This window comes from Fukomys damarensis, unplaced genomic scaffold (assembly GCF_012274545.1).
Source record: "Fukomys damarensis isolate Sample0158 unplaced genomic scaffold, DMR_v1.0_HiC HiC_scaffold_18, whole genome shotgun sequence".
Lineage (NCBI taxonomy): Eukaryota > Metazoa > Chordata > Mammalia > Rodentia > Bathyergidae > Fukomys > Fukomys damarensis.
The window spans coordinates 45,837,950-45,855,493 of record NW_022900930.1 but is presented as its reverse complement, the minus strand read 5'-3'; the positions used below and the strand labels follow the sequence as shown (position 1 = coordinate 45,855,493).

At 44.7% G+C, this 17,544-nt stretch overlaps 1 protein-coding gene across 1 annotated transcript in view; it reads left to right on the top strand.

Annotated features, from left to right (window-relative positions):
- The window catches only part of Ebf2 (EBF transcription factor 2), a 182,351-nt gene that overhangs the window by 132,628 nt on the left and 32,179 nt on the right, over positions 1–17,544 (top strand). Inside the window, exons 8-10 of the mRNA XM_010623645.2 lie at positions 6,608–6,725; positions 8,231–8,361; positions 9,037–9,163. Of these exons, the coding sequence (XP_010621947.1) occupies positions 6,608–6,725; positions 8,231–8,361; positions 9,037–9,163 (376 nt within the window). The remainder of the gene's footprint in view (positions 1–6,607; positions 6,726–8,230; positions 8,362–9,036; positions 9,164–17,544) is intronic.

The window sequence follows — 17,544 nt, the reverse complement described above, 5'->3', positions numbered from 1 at the left end:
GAATAACCCTCTCTGTCTCTTCAGGTTATGTAACTCAAATTTTTCAATTCTTCAAGGCCTATGTCAACTCTGGCTTTCTTGATGAAAATGTCTATTGCTGCTTTCAGTTCTGGTTGACGCTCCTCATCTTTGGGCCTCTGGAGTATTCAGTGGTCACACAGTTTAGTCCTCAATGATCTAGTACTAAACAGGAATATTTTCTGATTATAGCTGGTATTTTGTTCTGCTTCATCCCTGCATGGCAAGCTGCCCCAGGCAGTAACAGTGTTTTCCATCAGCCTTCCGTGAGTAGTATAGCACTGTGCGACTCCATAAATACCCAGTGATGATGGGGAGTGCTGGTGCATGGCTGTAATCCCAGCACTCTAGGAAGCTGAGGCAGGAGGGTCATAAGTTCTAGCCCAGCCGGAGCAGCATAGTGACTTAGCAAGACTCTGAAATAAAACAAGATATTTGAAAAGGGCAAGGGATGTAGCTCAGTGCCAAGTTCCCCTGTTCAATCCCCAATACCACAGCAAGGGGCAGGATATTCAATGACTTTAAAACATAGCATCATGTAGTTACTTAAGAAAGTATCTTCTCAGGTGTTGTAACATTCATACCATGCCCCTTCCCTTAGTGTGATCAATCCCAGAAAGCCCTGCGTCTGTCTCTATGGTGACCAACTTGGTGTTCTCCTGTTTGGGACTTGATGCTTCACTGAACAGAAAGTTTAGCCTTACGGAATGTGAAACAACCAGCATTGCTGAGAATTCTGGGAATTCCTTTTTTGTTCTTTAAGTGACAAAATCCATGTTTGTGGGGGAAGTGTTAAGAGGTATTTGGAAGACTCTGAAGTCTAGTAACAAAAAAGTATCTCGGCTTTAAATCTGGTTTGAACATACGATACATGCCAAGAATGAAATGGCAGGGAGAAACAAATTGCAGTAGCCGAAGTGTTTGTTGTTAACCTGTGCCTCCAGTAGGAGGCTTAGACATCATTGCTTCCTTAGGTTCCCCTCAGTTACGCAAATAGCCAGTGCATACGAAACCAACTTGTATTTCTTTCTCACTAGGTTGCCCACCATGGCCAGAAGTCTGTCTTGATTTTCTCTGTCACTTTAATGGTCTCAATGTCTCTTTCCTCCTTTCACAGGTGGAAAATAAAATCCCACATAACAATTATGCTTTGAGAAAGCTGAAATAACATATACAGAAACTGAATAGTTATAAGGGAAAAGTACATCATGAATTCAATTCCATTTCCAGATGTAAAATGTCATAAAGATTTTTTTCCATACTTGGCAAAATAACAGGAATTTTGGAGACCATTTTATTTAGCCTAGTGTGTGTGTGTTTGTAAGTGTGGTATCAGAGGGTCTTCAACATTGAGTGTGCTATAAGTGCTCTGTGTGTAGCTTTCCTGAGGCCCCACATAGAGCTTGGAGGTGTATGACCCTTGCTGGAATGGCAGGAACTCAAGCTTGACTAATGGAAGAACTTGGTGTGATTTCAGAGCAAGAACTCTGATCTGTACAGCAAGGTTTCTAACCAACACCATTATTCTCTGCTGACCCACAGACAATGGGACTGTCGTCTGTTTCAAGGAGAAGATCATTTAGCATTGAGTCATTCCCCGAATTTTCCATGCTGACTTCTGTTACCCTCCGTGTGTGAGGCTTGGGGTCTTTGTAGGGATCCCTGGGTAGGAGCTGACGAAAGCAAACAGAAATCAGGGTCTGAGGTGGCCATTCTTCTGGCTGTGTAACTCAGCGAAATCATACAGCTAGAACTCTGAGCAAGAAAAATAAAACCAACCACACAAAGTGATGTTTAAGCCAAAAGACATCTCAGCATTAGACATAAACCTTATCCAGGGGCGGCATACGTCAGTTTAGTAGGAGTCCCCTACCACATTCCCTCATTCTGTTACCAGAAAAAAAGCCACTACACTATTGGAAAACTAAGTATACAAGCAGATTAACGCATGTGTCCACTAAGAGTCCCTCCCACAGTGGCCTTTTATGAGCAGGAAAGAGCTCTTTACAACTCAGCTCCTGCTTTGTATAAATTATTAGGGTGAGAGATGTGGGAGAACTTTTGGATAATGAAGAACAGAATTTGAGAAAGCCAGTCCAGTTTTCGCGAGTCCCTTTAGCAGACCACTAACATCTGAGAGATTGTGTTTTCCAAAACTTTCTTGTACTTTTCAAGTTTTACATGGGTTTCTCTTTCTGCAAACACTGCCTTATAGTTAAAGGCAAAACGAAACCTATCGTGGTCACTCCCCAGTCAGTCTGTATTTATTGAGCTGGCTTCATAAAAAAAAGCGAGAGGCCACAATCAAAACAAAATAAAGACTGGCAAAAACCACTTTCACTTTTTAAAATGTGAGCAACTTCAATTGATCCCAGTGCCCCTTTCTTGGAAACTTAGCTTAAAGGTATCTGTCTCGTTGTGAATGAATTGCTCATCACTTTTGTGTGGAATCGAAATGTATCTGTTGAGGTGAGCTGTCACCTCCAATGACTTAGTACTGGGATCTGCGGGGCTTGCCGTTGGAGCTCTGAGCTGCAATGCAGATATATCAACTATGAGAAATAAATGAAAGTTGTCACTCGTGTCAGCAGCGAAACCCGGGGTCCATCCCTCACAAATTATGGACATCTGTATTCCTAATTGGCATTCTTTTAGGCTGTGCCAGCAGAATGGCAGTGCCAAGAGTGTCTGACAGCTTTGGAAAAGATGAGGTATCAGGTTTAGGTGACAGGAGACATTGATGAGGCATAGAAGTTCTTCTGTACGGAATCCCCTCCATATGTCTGTTACTACACTAGCGAGTTCTAGTTGCAGGTACCTCGAAATGGCACCTTTAATCCACACTAAATTTGCTACTTTTCAAGTAGATCAGTTTATGATCTTAGGAGAACAAGTGGTATTGATGGCTACATGACCAGAGGACTATTGGTAAAGATACATACAAATAGTTAACAAGGTAATGGTAAGAAATGTTGACCTTGATTTGTTTAGCTAAGATGTAAAGATTTTTGAAGGTCAAAGGTGTCCTTGTGTAGTGTTTTGGAGTCTAACTGTGCCTGACCCTCTAACATTAAGCTGCTGTGGCCTGCAGTTTTGAAGAGTGAAGCAAACCAGGGGGAAAGCGAGAAGGGGGAGAGAACAGGAAATGGAGTGAGGTGTTTCAGGAAGTTGTCAGGGGTTGACTGATTGATTCCAGATGGAAAGGGTCAGCCTTCGTGACCCAGGAAATACTCACTAGGGGAAAGAAGTTGGCTTGTGGAAGGGGAAGGCCTGGGAGTGAGATGATGTTGGAATGCACATTCCACTTCCTTTAGTCTTAAAACATTCAGTAATTTTAACTTCTCTGAATAGAATAATATCAGCATTGTCATCATTCATCAGAAAACAGTGAGGAAAGCTAAATTCGAAGCTTCGATGGAACTAAATATATCTTCACCTTCATAATGTAGTTGCTTCTTTCAGAAGTGGAGGGAATGAATCTAAAAGTCACTGTCCAAGCAAGCATCTCTCTGTACTGGAACAGCAGCCCAACATGTCTGATTTCATGTGGTGGAGTTTGTGAATTAAATCCCTTACATTTTGCAAGTTCACTTTAGCTGGCAGGCTCTTGTAGGTACCTCACAGCCTCAGATATTTGGAATACGAAAAACTAGAATTTGAAGTAAAACTTATATATGTGTGCATAGACACACATGTTCCGCACATACATTTGGACATAATTTAAAATCTTGTAATAAATTTTGCAGACACTGAAATAATTCAGGTTAATTCCCTTGCTGTCACGGGAGGCCAGCACTAGCCAGCAAGAGATTAAAATTTATTTCCATTGTTAATAGAAAATAATGAAGTGCATCTGAGCCACCAGGGTATGTCATTCGGGAAATGTTCACTTTGGAACCAAGTCTTTCTCCACCCAAACGGACCATGATGAAATCCGCTGGCTCGCCCAAGCCCCATACTTCGCGCCAGGAAGGCCCAGGGAGCATTAGCAGACAGCATGACAAGCAGCTTGTGGAACGAATTAGAGTGGTCTCCAAGAGAATGCACCTCACGTTCGTGTGACCCCCACCCCAGTCAGACCTGGGGTTCCCCTCCCGCCATGTGCCTAGAACAGCATGTTAACCATTAACGCCCAACACAGCTTCTCAGTGTTCTTTCTTTGGGATTTTTGTTTTGTTTTGTTTTCCAGAGATGACAGCTGGGTCTTCCAAGATCTATTCACACACACAACTGTGATTCCTCTTCTTTCCTCCCTTTGCTGTTATTATCGGAGGCTAAACATGCACACAGGTGATGGTTTTTAATGGCCGTGTTCACTTTAGCCCCATGACTAAACGGTCCAGTCTCTCCTTTTGCCGGTGACACGATCTTGGGCTTTGCTACAGTCGCTCTGAGGAGAACTCGTGCCGTGGTGTGTCTGCTGGGAGTGATGGATGTCTCAGTTTTATGTCTGCCACTGCCTGATAGGAGCTATCTCGGACTTTGCTCAGATGCTAACATGTGAACATGGGCACAATTGAAAACAGACCCAGAGCTAGACAGGCTGCGTCCCTTGAATTGTGAGCAATTATATGGGTAATAATTTTCTGAATGACAACTGAGGTTCCTTTATGTTTGTTCTTTGAATCCCCAGGGCCTGTCATAATACCTGACGTGTAGTAGGAGCTCAATGAATATTTGTTGAGTGGAATGATTGAAACCTACTTATGTTCATGTAAAATTTCATATACCCTGTATCATGCCCTGGGAGAGATTTGTGGACTCATGGGTCTTAGGGATTCTCTCCAACCTATAGCATTACAAGTATTTTTAAGATGTTAAAAGATGCCACATAGGACCATCCCTGGGTGGGGGTGAGGAAGGGACCTTTGGTGGGGAAGAGCGTTGCTTTGCAGGAAGGAACACAAAATAACTTTCTGAGGGATATGACAATCTGCATCATGAGAGTCAGACAAATCGTGCATGTAAACTTTACACTGAAAACCCTCCCAAACCTGTGATCATCACCATCTTTATATAAAGGAGGCGAGGAAAGGACAGCACTAGAGATGAAATGAAATCAATAATAGTTTGACAGTTCTCGAGGCCGGATGATGGATGTCAGGGATTCATTAAGGTGGGGTTGGGTCTCTTCTCCTCCTCCTTCGGTTAAATTCGGAGCAGCAGAACAATGACAGGACATCAGCACATTTCATTTGTGGCATAGGCAGGGAGAGCTCTTTCCGAACATGGTTCCTTGTTATAAACCTATTCAGCATCCTTCCTCAAAAGGTCTGTACCAAGGCATACCTGTGCATGTAACCATTTTTTTTTTCCTTAAAGAGACAATATCAGCATGCATAAGTGACCTGGGCTGAGAAGGAGGCTCCCGTCTGGGCTGGCTGCTCTTTTGGGGTTTGGTCCGTCCATGGGAGGTGAACTCAGGCTGCCTCCCTTTGCTGACTTCTGCCCCCTGCAACTCCTTCCTCATGCCCTTCTACCCTGCTCACAAGTACACATGGCAGAACTCAGTTTTGATATAGTTCTGTTTGCTGATTTCTTCCAGTGTTAGGCACAATTCTTCCGCAAACAAGTAAGCGCTCTGAGGGTAGGGGCCGTGCCCTGTAACTGCCACTACCTGGACCCTGTCCTCCTTTCTAGAACCTTCTCTGGGGCTTGGACTGTATGAATATCCCCTGTGTCTTACTGACTGGTCGGACAAGACAGCGGGGAGACAAACAGGACAGAATGACCCTAACCGGCATGTACCAAGCACTCTGCTGAATGCTTGACAAGTATTATCTCAGTTTGTGCTCATTTTATCTCATTCAGCCCTGTGAGATGGGAGCATTGTTTATATTTTTAGATAAGAAAATCTGCGATTTGAAAAAGCTCAATAATTTTTCCACAGTTTTATGTTAGGAAGCAGCAGCCTAGGACTTGGACTCAGTTCTGACTGCAATGCTTTTCTCATCCAGGACTCCACACCCGCCTCCTCCCTGTCCTCCAGTTAAACACTAAATGTCCCATGTTTGTAACACTGGATTCTGGGAACCTTATCTTTTCCTCGTTAGTTTGATCATCTTTGCCACCATTCCCTAGTGGGCAGGCACACCCCAGCCTCCCGATGCCCAGCATGAGGTCAGGAGAGATTCAAAACACAAGAATCCACTCCTGAGTTTGGAGTGCAACCTTCCAGCGGGCTTGGTTGAATTTTAGTTCCCAGATTGAGCATGACCAGTCGACATCCTAGGACGGCAGCCCGAGGGCCCTTGGGGAATGACAAGTCCAGTCCTTTGATGGAAAACTTGGTTTTAGGAACCAGCAGGCAGAGGGCCAATTTCTCCCACGTGGTGACAGGGGCAGAGTTTGAGCACAAATATATGACAAGACACAGATTAAGGGGTGGCTGCCTCTTCGCCATTAAGTTCTCTATAATTACTAGAGGGGGAAAGTCTGCTGGACTGCCCACCTGAACATGTGACCCAGTCCCTAGTTCTGCCCTGTCTCCCACTTGTCAGGTGCAAGAGTGGCAGAGAGAATCCCGGTGGGTTTACCACTTTCTGTGACACTAACCCCGGTGCCTACTCCCTTTCGTTTAAACACGCAGGTCGTGTTGTCAACAACAGTGAATGTGGACGGGCATGTGCTGGCTGTTTCCGACAACATGTTTGTGCATAACAACTCCAAGCACGGACGGAGAGCAAGAAGACTCGACCCCTCAGAAGGTAGGGCTGTGCAGGCTGAGCATGGTAGTTGAGTGCAGTTCTGCTCACATTTCCTGCTGCAATTTCAAATGTCTGTCCCCATGCTCATGGGCAGAAAGTACACAAAAACCATGTGGGTATGTAAGTGCTGTTGTAAACACTGGCTGCGGTGTGCCATGTTCCCAGCCAAGGCTGTGCTCCCCCATACCTCTCAGTCTTTTCCATTCTGCTCTGTGTTTTTCTTTTTGCGAGGCGGGCATTTCAGGCAGATGTAGGCCTGTGACATCTTGGTTAAACAGGACCCTCACAGTGCCAGACGTGTACGAGTAAGTGTCAGCTCTGCCCTTAAACAGATTGTGGGCAAAACAAAACAGTGTGCAGAATGGAACTGACACTAATTGATTTTTTGTTTGCTTGGACAAGAAGAAATCATGGCCTGCTCTGGGTAGTTTTCCAAGTGCATTAAAGTAATTAGAAATACTGGTAACTGTTAAACTTCAAGTTGTCCAAAAAATTAAAGTCTATCGATGAACGTAACTGACAAACCTGACTGGATTCCATCTTGCTGGTTCGTTTTCCTTCTGCTCTTCTGACTTGAGGGTGTGGGAAGACCTTATACTTACGGAAGGCCAAATTAGGCTAGTATTTGAGTGTGATGTTGTGCTATACACAGGCCCTAGCCCAACCTCCCCCTTAAAATATATCTCGTATCATTTTAAATAGGAATTAATGAACTGAAAGAAAATGATTGAATCAGTAAAGAATTTGGAGTGGTGTTAATTTTCCCACAGTGGGCACTGAAAGGGGAGAAGAAAATCCCAGAGTTCAGAGCTAGGAGCCCCTCGAGTTTCTTTTGACTGATTGGATGTGATTGACTGGCTGTTCAAAGGGGGCTCATGTTTTTGGAGTCCTGCCAAAGTTCTCCTCCACCTTTGACCCTGTCAGCTTTGGAAATGGAGTGATGGATTGACTTTAGTTATGGCCTGAAAACCATACTGAGTTCCTGTTGGGATGTAAAGTCCAGAGGCCTCCTGCATGTGGAAGAAGGGAGGAAAATCCTTTCTACAAAGTTAGGACAGTGATTACAGTAGAGCTACAAAAAAAACAAAACAAAACAAAACAAAAAAACCAAAACCAAAAAACCAAAAAACAACTTGGATTATGATAGATTTTTCTTTGTCCTTCTCTCCCTAGCACATTAATAGGCCTTGTAAATCTTAACATCTTGGAGCAGAGGTGGGGAGAAAAAAGGAATTTATACTTTTCTAGTGTGATCAACTTATAAAAATATGGGGAAAACCAAGAGTTTTGAAAACACCCTTTGCACAATTAGCTAAGTGTCTCACTTCTTCATACCTAATGCTCAACCCACTAGGCTTTAATGACCAGTTAAAAATCAACAGCCAATTAGGGGAGGATGGTAAATCAACAGGACTCAACTCGAACTTATTAGAATGACCAACAGCTTTCCAGGAGTGCAAATTTCTACCAGTAAGGAACTGGCTGTTCCTTTCCTGTCTTTGCAGCCACCCCCTGCATCAAAGCCATCAGCCCCAGTGAAGGGTGGACCACAGGGGGAGCCATGGTCATCATCATCGGCGACAACTTCTTCGATGGTCTACAAGTGGTGTTTGGCACCATGCTGGTTTGGAGCGAGGTAAGCCAAGGCAACTTGCCTGCCCGATCTCCTTCAGCCCAAAGATTGCTTTGTTCTGAGGAAACCAGTGCCTGGTTCCTGAAGTGTGAGCAGCATGAACAGCCGTGCTGAGTCCCTTCTATGGGCCAGCCACCAAGGATAAGAAGACACAGAAGTCATAATCACCGCAGGGACACGTCCTTTCCTCAAAAAGACAAGTATTGACTGCAGTATTATAGAAAGGTGTGGAAAATTAGAAAAAGTCTAGTTAGAGGTTACTGAAGAATGTCGGGAAGAAGATAGTGAAGATTATGTTTTGCAAAAATTGTAATAATTTGGGGAAAGGGCTACATTTGCTCTATGATAGAAAAAAATAGAACATCAGCATCCATGCAGGATCTAATTCTGTGACACACGTGGATAGAAATGTGCCGGGAAGGCACTGGATGTGAACATCTCTATCTCTGGGTTATGCAGAGTTTTTTTCTTTCCATGTTTCCGTAACTACACAATTTTATGAATTGGACATATGCTACTTTTGTAAGCAGAGAAGCAACAAAACACCTTACTAAAAGATAAGTCATGGTGCTGAATTGGGCTTGGAAATTGCCAAATCAATATACGAGGCCATGCATGGTGTCCTTGGTGATGTCTTGTCTAATAGGTGTTTAATTTCCCTGCCTGTTCGTTCCTCAGCTAATAACCCCTCATGCCATCAGAGTGCAGACCCCTCCACGGCACATCCCCGGCGTGGTGGAAGTGACACTGTCGTATAAATCCAAACAGTTCTGCAAAGGAGCCCCAGGAAGGTTCATTTACACAGGTAGGTGAGAAAATGGTTTGCTGTAGTTCCCAGTCTGTTTGCTTTATACTCATCCCACATTCTGGGGTCTTCCAGTATTGTGGGAAGATTTAGACTGAAGGATAGACATTGGTTGAGGAAGTACAGACTCCATTCTACATTTGTATTTTACTTAATCAACTTCTCCCTGGTCTGGAAGATGGGCCAGTTCATTTCAGAAATAAATAGCTCTGCTGGAAACACACGGGGACAGTCTCTTGTCAAAGCAGTCAGACAAAAGCAGTCAAAGTTGTTGGCTATAAATGAATTTTCTTGAAAATGACTCAAGAAAATGCCCCGATTATATTGCAAAGTGGGAGCAAAGCATTTTATAACTTTATGAAAGTTAAGACCTATCAGCACAGTATTTATTTAGTTTCTACTTTGTAGCTACTGCTTTTTCTAGGTGGGAGAAGAAGGTGATGCATATAACATGGACCTTTTGCCACTGGAAGCTTAGAAACTTTGGGGAGAGGCAGTGGTGTATTGCATCGGGCAACTGGAGAATTTGAAAATTTTAAATGCATGGCATTTCCAATGGATGGACTGTGAGTTTCAGGAAGAGAGAGTTTGGTGTGGATAGAGCAGGGGAGGTGTCAGGGAGGAAGTGGAATTTGACTACATTTATGGGTGGGGAGGACATAAATGGACAAAGGATCCTGACTCTGGGAATCAGAGTGCATAGGCAGCGGGTGAGGTGGGCCTGTATGGGAGGCCGGGCGGTTGGGTCAGCAGCTGGCTGTGCACTTGGCACAACCTGGTCCGTATCATTGCAGACAAGTTAGGGAGGGAGAGAGAGAAGGAACCTGTGCAATAGCTCAGAAGCCTCATCTGGTACCTAGAAGAGTCAAACCCACAGAAGAAGAAAATTGAACAATGGATGGGGGGCGGTGGAGGAACAAGTACCTATTTTTTAACAGTTATAGTTCTAGTTTTAATTGTGCAACAATGTAAATATACTCAATATTACTGCATTAGACACTTAAAATGGTTAAGATGGTAATTTTTACGTTAATGTATATTTTAATCCCCCCACCCCTTTTTAAATGAAGAAAACAGAAACCTCATAGGGGCAGTTAGACTTTCTGTGTAGGAAAAAAGGAAGGCACCAAGAATTGCTGTGCACACAAGAGTAATGTGATGGTATTAGCTTAAGAACAGCAAGTGCTGTTGACAGAAAGAATGGATGGATGGAGATCTAGTAGGATATGGTACCTGGGTAGGGGAAACAAGGGACGTGGAGGAAGAAATAGGTAACCAAGAGAATATATCAGACATAGTCACATTTTTAGTACAATTTTGTTGTACATAATGTACTCTTACTTGAGTTTAGCGCCTTCTCATGTTGAAGTGTATGTGTCTGGGTAGAGAACAATTAGAAATAGATGGGAGGGATAATGTTTAGGTAGAGTTAGCTAAATTTTTCCCTTTGCATTTGCTCTCCTGAGATAAGCAGCCCTCATTCTAGAGGGAGAGGCGAACGGCAAAGAATGAACGATGCACTCCTAGTGTCCAGGAAGGAGATCGGGGAGGCCTCTCTGAGGAGGGCACAGTGAGCAGAGACCTGAGACGCAGGAGTATATCCCGCCCCCCACCTGTCTCTCCACCCTCCTCTCCAGTTCCTTCACGCTGCCTCTGCTCCATCCCGAAGCCTCCTTGGGGCTGTGTTCTCTGACTGGCCCATGGCTGTTTGCCCGCAGCAGCACCTGGGAGGGCCGTCATTTGGTCGTGTGGGCGTGGGCAGTGTCCCCACCAGAGAGCACAGCAAGATAACAGAACAAGCAGCGGGAGGGAGCTTGAGCCAACAAGGCAGGACGCCGGTGTGACCAGTGGAGTTGGTGCACAGGAGGGCAACAGGAGGTGATCAGGGAAGGTGGGGTGGGACACTTTCACAGACAGGACTTCTGGCCTCTCTAGGCCTTCAAAGATCCCTCCTGGACACGGATGACAGGGCTGGCCTGTGAGGAGTTGGGGATTATACTAACTGGCTTGTTGCAACTGACCCTTAGCACTCTATGAAATAAAGAATGACCTCAACTCTCAATGGGACTGTAGACCTTTGCAGCCAGTGCGTACGTGTGTGTGTGTGTGTGTGTGTGTGTGTGTGTGTGTGTGTGTGTAAGTTTCCTCTGAAGCAGGGGTTCCCTTTTGACTGTACTTTCAGACAGCCACACTTTGGCTGGACCTCTGACCTGTTCGATCCAATTCTCTGAATACGTATTGAACAAACATGTGCTCAAAATTATGCTCAAAGAACAAAACTAGTATCAGTCCACTCCAGCAGCTTACAGTTCTAGGAGAAAAGCCAGTTACCTACAGTTTATGACAATTAGGTTATGTCTCGTAAGAGATGCAAATGTGAAAAGGGCTGTCAGAACACTGAGCAGCAGGTGACTACGGTGGGGAAGTCGAGGAAGGCTTCATAGAAGAGTTGCAAATGCAGTGACATCTGAAAGCAGAGCAAGGGCTTTACAGACAAGACAGGAGGCTGTGGTCTGTAGTTCACGGACACACAGTGCCTAGCCAGGGAGGACCCTGTGTAACTGTGAAATCACCGGCATTGTGTTGGGGTGTGACTCTGCTGTATGAGGAGACGCTGTGGGCTCTCTCATGGAGAACGTACGTACCGTGCATGGCCACTCTGCCCAGCTTCGTGCTAGGCACCAGGCATGCTGGGGCCACATCAGGTAGATGTGCAGGGTGCCATCTTCCTAGATGCTACAATATAGCGATGGGTGGAAAGGTGGACGCTCATACTCTGGGCTCACAGCTTGGCTTGCTTCCCAGTGGTTCTTTTCCCCTTCTTGTAAGATGGGCTGCCTGTCCCACAGGGCTGCAGAGGGGGCTAAGTGACACACAGTGCATGGAAACGGGTGGGCAGGTAAAGCTTCAACAACCAGCTCTCCAGGGAAAAGGTGGTTAGAAAGAAAAGTGTGTTTGTGGCATTTAGCGATTGCCTTGATGCCAACACTCTTGCCGCGATGATTTCAAAAGACTGTGTTACATCGACCTGCTCACAACGCTGCCAAGAGCTTCACTGCCTCGTCTCCCAAGCTGCTGTACCTTGCATGGAGTACATTTGAGATGGAGAGGGGGTAGGTTGTGAGTCATAGGTTACATCCAAAAATCAGTATTACTTTTGTTACCCTCCTTAGTGCATCCTCATGGTGACTGATTCGAACAAGGAATTGGGCACTAAAATGGAGTGACGTAAGATATAGGGAATATATGCTGGGGAACGGAGTCTTCTCACACTGAGATGATGGGAAGAGCTCAGAGCAGTCCAGGCAGAAGAAACAGTACACGCAAAGGCTCTGGGGTGGAAAAGAGCATGCAAAGCATTTGATGGTCATCAGCAGGACAAAGGTGGTGAATTAATGAGAAGTTGGGAAGGGAGGAGAAGCTGGAAGGGAGGCAGGTGCACGTTCCACCCACACCTGTTTTCTCATCTCTTGCCCAAGTGCCTCGGGGGACTATGGGAATATTGCCATGGTCAGATTTGCCTTTTCAAATACCATCTTGGCTACAGTGCCAAGAGTAGCTTAGAAGCCAGCATGGAGGCAGAGGGGTCAGTTGGAGGCCAGGGTGGTGGCCCAGGCCAGAAATGATGGCAGCCTTGAGTAGGGTGCTGGTGGTGGGGACGGGCAGAAATGGGTGAAATTTAGGAGGTAGCATTGACGGGACTTGATGATTGATTGGTTGGGGTGAAGGTGGGGAGAGGAGGGAAGGGAATGTGCTCAGGTTTCATGGTTGAAAAATTGGGTGGGTATAGTTTAGAGAGTGATGTTTTTGAAGGTATAAAGTGCTAAGGGAGTTCAGAGGAAGGACAAAGTACTTCCAGCTGGCCAAGAGGTGGGAAGACTTAATATTGTAAAGATGCAGATTAATGAACGAATTTAACACAGTGCCAATCGAAATACTAACAAAATGTTTAGGGAAACTTTACACGGTTTGCCTGGGAAGGGGCTAAAATAGAGTCCTTAATTTTGAAAAATGAGAGGGCCTTGCCCTATCACACATTAAAGCCCATTTTATATATCAATAATTAAAAGAATATGAGGCTTTGCAGGCACCTACAGAAAGGTGATGCAACAGAAAACTTAAATGTCACCTGTGTTTGCACACAGTGAGTGTGTTAATACTCACACACCCGTGTGGTGAGGCACCCTCTCTGGTCCATGTGGAACAGAAAGCATGTTTAACCCTTGTGTTAGGTCAACTAATTAAGTAGCCAGATGAAAAAGTTAGGTTTCTAATTTCCTATCATGAAGTTAAAATATATTTAAATTAAATATTTCTCCTTTTTTGGTACTGGGGATCGAACTCAGGTCCTTGTGCTTGCGAGGCAGTCACCAGAACCACTAAGCTAAATCCCCAGCCCTAAATTAAATATTTCTAGTAAAATGCAGACATTTCAAAAGAATCTAGATCTAGCAAATAATTATCATCTTGAGCCTTTCCCACCTGAAGACAGAGACCATCAAGCAGATGATGCAATTACAGAAAAAGAAAAATTTTGCATGTCAAACTGCCAGGTACAAAATGAAGAGGAAAAGAACAGGATGGAAACATATTTGCTCAGTGGGGTGTGTTATCTTACCTGTGAAGAGATTCATTCTTTGCAGTGAAACTTTATTTTATGCCCACTATTATCACCTGCTATGTTACCCATTGTGGATAAAGAGGAGAATGTCAGATATCTTACACATTGAGGAGAAAAAGACCAATATCCAAATAGAAAGCTAGCAAGTAACACCAGGAGTTAATTCAGGAAGGCATACAATTAAGTGATAAGCATATAAAATTTTTCAACCACATGAATAATCAAATAAATGCAAATTAAAGCAGCAAGATCACCACAAATGTTTCTTTATCAAGTTGACAAGGAGCTTTTTTGTGTTTTTGCTTTTTGTTTTTAAACAAGGGAAAATATCCAGGCTGGCAAAATTAGCAAGTAAGGACTTCCGAACACACAAGTGCAGGATTGTAAATGTCTAGAGAAGAGCAAGTACCTTTCTGGGACTACCTCAAAGACACATGTGCCTCTAACCCAGTGTTTCTACTTTCAAGGACATATAAGAGGAAAATAATTGAATTTTCCCAGGGCTATTTGGTGATGCACTATTTATAGAAGTGAAAAATTAAAAACATCCTTAGTGTCCATTAGGGGAGTCGTTAAATAATGAAACGTCTTTACATTTATTAAACACTAAACAAAAGCCGTGGATGGATATTTACTTACATGAAAGACATTCATAATGTAAGCTTTTAAAAAGCTTAAAAACAGTTTGCATAGTATGAGCTAGTTTTTATATTTATGAAAAATGAATAGTTTTTAACAAAATATAAGTGAAGTGTAGACGCCTTTTGTATCATAGTGCTAGCCCTGGTGGTTTCTTGATGTTGGTATTTATATTTTTTCATGATGCCTATATGTGTCTGTTACTTTCTCATAAAATTGAATAATTGTAATTAAAACATAAAGGAGTGACATATGATACAAAAGTTAGCATCAAACACCTTGAAATACTGAAACAGTATGCACTAGTGAGCTTGATATTTCAGGCACAACGAGGGTCTTTCCAGCTGGGAGGTCAGGGAAGCTCCTTCCAGCAGGCTGCCTTGGACTGGAAGACTGGCAGTCCTTGGAAGGCAGTAGGCTGGGAAGGACTGGAGAATTAGTTCTTCCACAATTTGGTGAGAAATCAGAAACGACAGTGCTTCCTAGCATGGTCTTGAGTTCGATTCCCCGTACCGAGAGTCAAGAGTCTGGTCACTCTCAACAAAACACTTCTACCTTGAGGTCATCGGGTCAAATCAACTCAGGATGCCACATGGAGAGAGAGTTGATATCATCCACAGCGGGTTCCAGGCCCCACAGGAAATGGGCTGGCAGCCTTATGTCTTCCCTACTGAATGGGCAGCAGCAACATGAAAGTTAATCTCAGTCAAATGGCTGGACAGGCAGTGGCTTCCACAGGTGACTGAAAATGACCCTGCTCTATCCAGATCTGAGTCCTAACTCTAGCTTGCTCCCAAGGTTGTGGCCTTTTCCCTTATGGGGAGACACAGACTGAGGCCTCTTCGCCTTCTAGCTGGCCTGGCCTCCCAAGTGCTGAGGTTGGAACACGGTTGGAGCACCTGGAATCAACCGCTCCAACTTCACATCCAACTTCTCCAGGGGGTGGTGCTCTGAGCCACCATGGGCCTGGAAGAAATAAATGCTGGGCTGCAATGGTGAGGTGGGAAGAATCATCCTGACTCCAGAAGAAAAGGAGAACTTGAAACTTAGAAAGCTTGTGGTGGGGGCAGCGTGAACCATCTTGGCAGGATGGGTCTAAGAGGTTTGGTGGGGAGGTGGTCAGAGAGCTGCTTTCCCAGGCTGGCTGTGTCACTGTTCTTTGCTTGGCCTTTCGTCAGGTCCTCTGACCTCTCTGAGTTTCCTTTTCTTCTGTAGAGGCCAGGAATATGTTGTATTACCTGTAGGTGTTTCCCCAGTTTGGCAGATCATGAAAACCCAGTCCCGCACTTCTGGGGGACAAAGGTCTGAGGATCTGAATTTTAAATAAAAAATGAACCTGGGAGACCTGAGTCCTGTTCACGAGGTTGTTGCAGAGAGGGTTGCTTCAGAGAATCCACACACAGCAGATTCTCCAAGAACACAGAATCGGAGGGTTACTTTTAGGTGGAATTTTCTAGAAGGAGACTCCGAATTCAGGATGCAGGAAGGGAGGCTCCAGCAAACCTCTCCTTCCTCAGCCGCTACCTGAGCACACACAACTGTGGCCCACAGTCCAACTGTTGATGGCTCCGCTGTGGCATGCAAGGCCGTGCCTCTGTAATGGGCCGGGTCTCTCCGCTGTACCTGGCACAATTAGCCGAAATGCAATAAACAGCTCCCCATGGTTGCTGCTGCACAAACAAGGATGTTTGCCATGGGCTTTGGAAAACAACACGTTTTCTTCTCACATGGGACTTTGCAAGCCTGTTTTCCTCCAATGGCTGTTAGTTAGCTATGGTGCAGCTTGCTGCTTTGCCATTGAGAGAGTCATGTGCAACTCATCAGGAAGAGCCCAACAGCTTTGGCCCAGAGACGGTGTGCCAGCTGAGGCTTGGTGTGGAGGACAGTCCTCCTCTGCTCTCCTTGCTGACCTCTCCACCAAGAATGGGCCGTGAAGGGGAATAACCCTGAGGACAGAAGGGATCACAGCAGCCATGCAAGTCGTTCTTGTGTCTCCTGACTTCAGGCGCAGCAGGTGTTCAGGGGCACTGGGAGGCAGAATTGCTGTTTGTGTAAAATCATGGAACCCTCGCCACGTGCAGGGTCCAGCACATAGACCGGTGCCTGAGCTAATGGCAGGTTATTGAGGACAAGGGAGAGGGGTGGGTGTGCACAGCTTTTTACTGCTGTTACTGTAGCTCTCTCCAGAACCCAGGCCACACGTCTGACTGTAGATTAAGATGATTCCTCTAAGTGCTATCATAATACAGAATCAGTAAAGAAGAATGGTGATAGTAGTTCATCCATGTATTGGGCATGTAGAGGGCAAGGCTGCTTGTGAGTTCTAATAGTCACCAACCTTTTCCATGGCCTTTTTATTGGTATCTCAAAATTATAATCCTGTTCTATTAAGACAAATGAAGTCACTGGCCTGTGGTCACCAAGCTAGGTTCAATCCAAATTGTCTCATTGCAAAGCTTTGGCCTCATCTGATAGTTGGATCTGGCAAATGTGCTTGGCCTTGTTCCTCTGGCTGGTAGTTTGAGGAAGGGCACAGCTAATAGGTAGTAACCAGTGACCATGACGAGGGTCTCAGCAGATGCCTTGCCTGTGTCCATGTTTTCTAGATGGCAAATGGGATATTTCTTGCTATCTCAGGATGATATGTTATACTTAGAGCCTAGTAAATGCCCCAAATGCCTTATATGGCATAGAAATTTTCCTATTTATGAACAATAAATGTTGCAGAAGGTGAGGGAGCTCAAGCTTCCTTTTGTTGATAAGCTCGAGTGACTTTGGATCTGGCATGAAGGTGGCCTGGAGGGCTGCTGTTGGGTAGTGGGAGGTGGTGATTGAGTTAAGAGGCCAAGGTTTAATTCCAACTTTGAGAGAATCACGTATCTACTCTTTGTACCATTTTCTAATGTAAAAAAAAAAAATGTAGCCATACTTAGTAATTGTGATAAAAATATGGTGAGGTGCCTCCGCCTGCCTTGCAAATGCAAGGTCTTGAGTTTGATCCCCTGTACCAAATGTTTAGATTTTTTTTTTAGAGTTACTTGAGTTTATTGCTACATTTTAGGGATACAGTACAGTTGCATTCACTGTTGGGATCTTGTACCTCTACATGACAAGTCTTGGT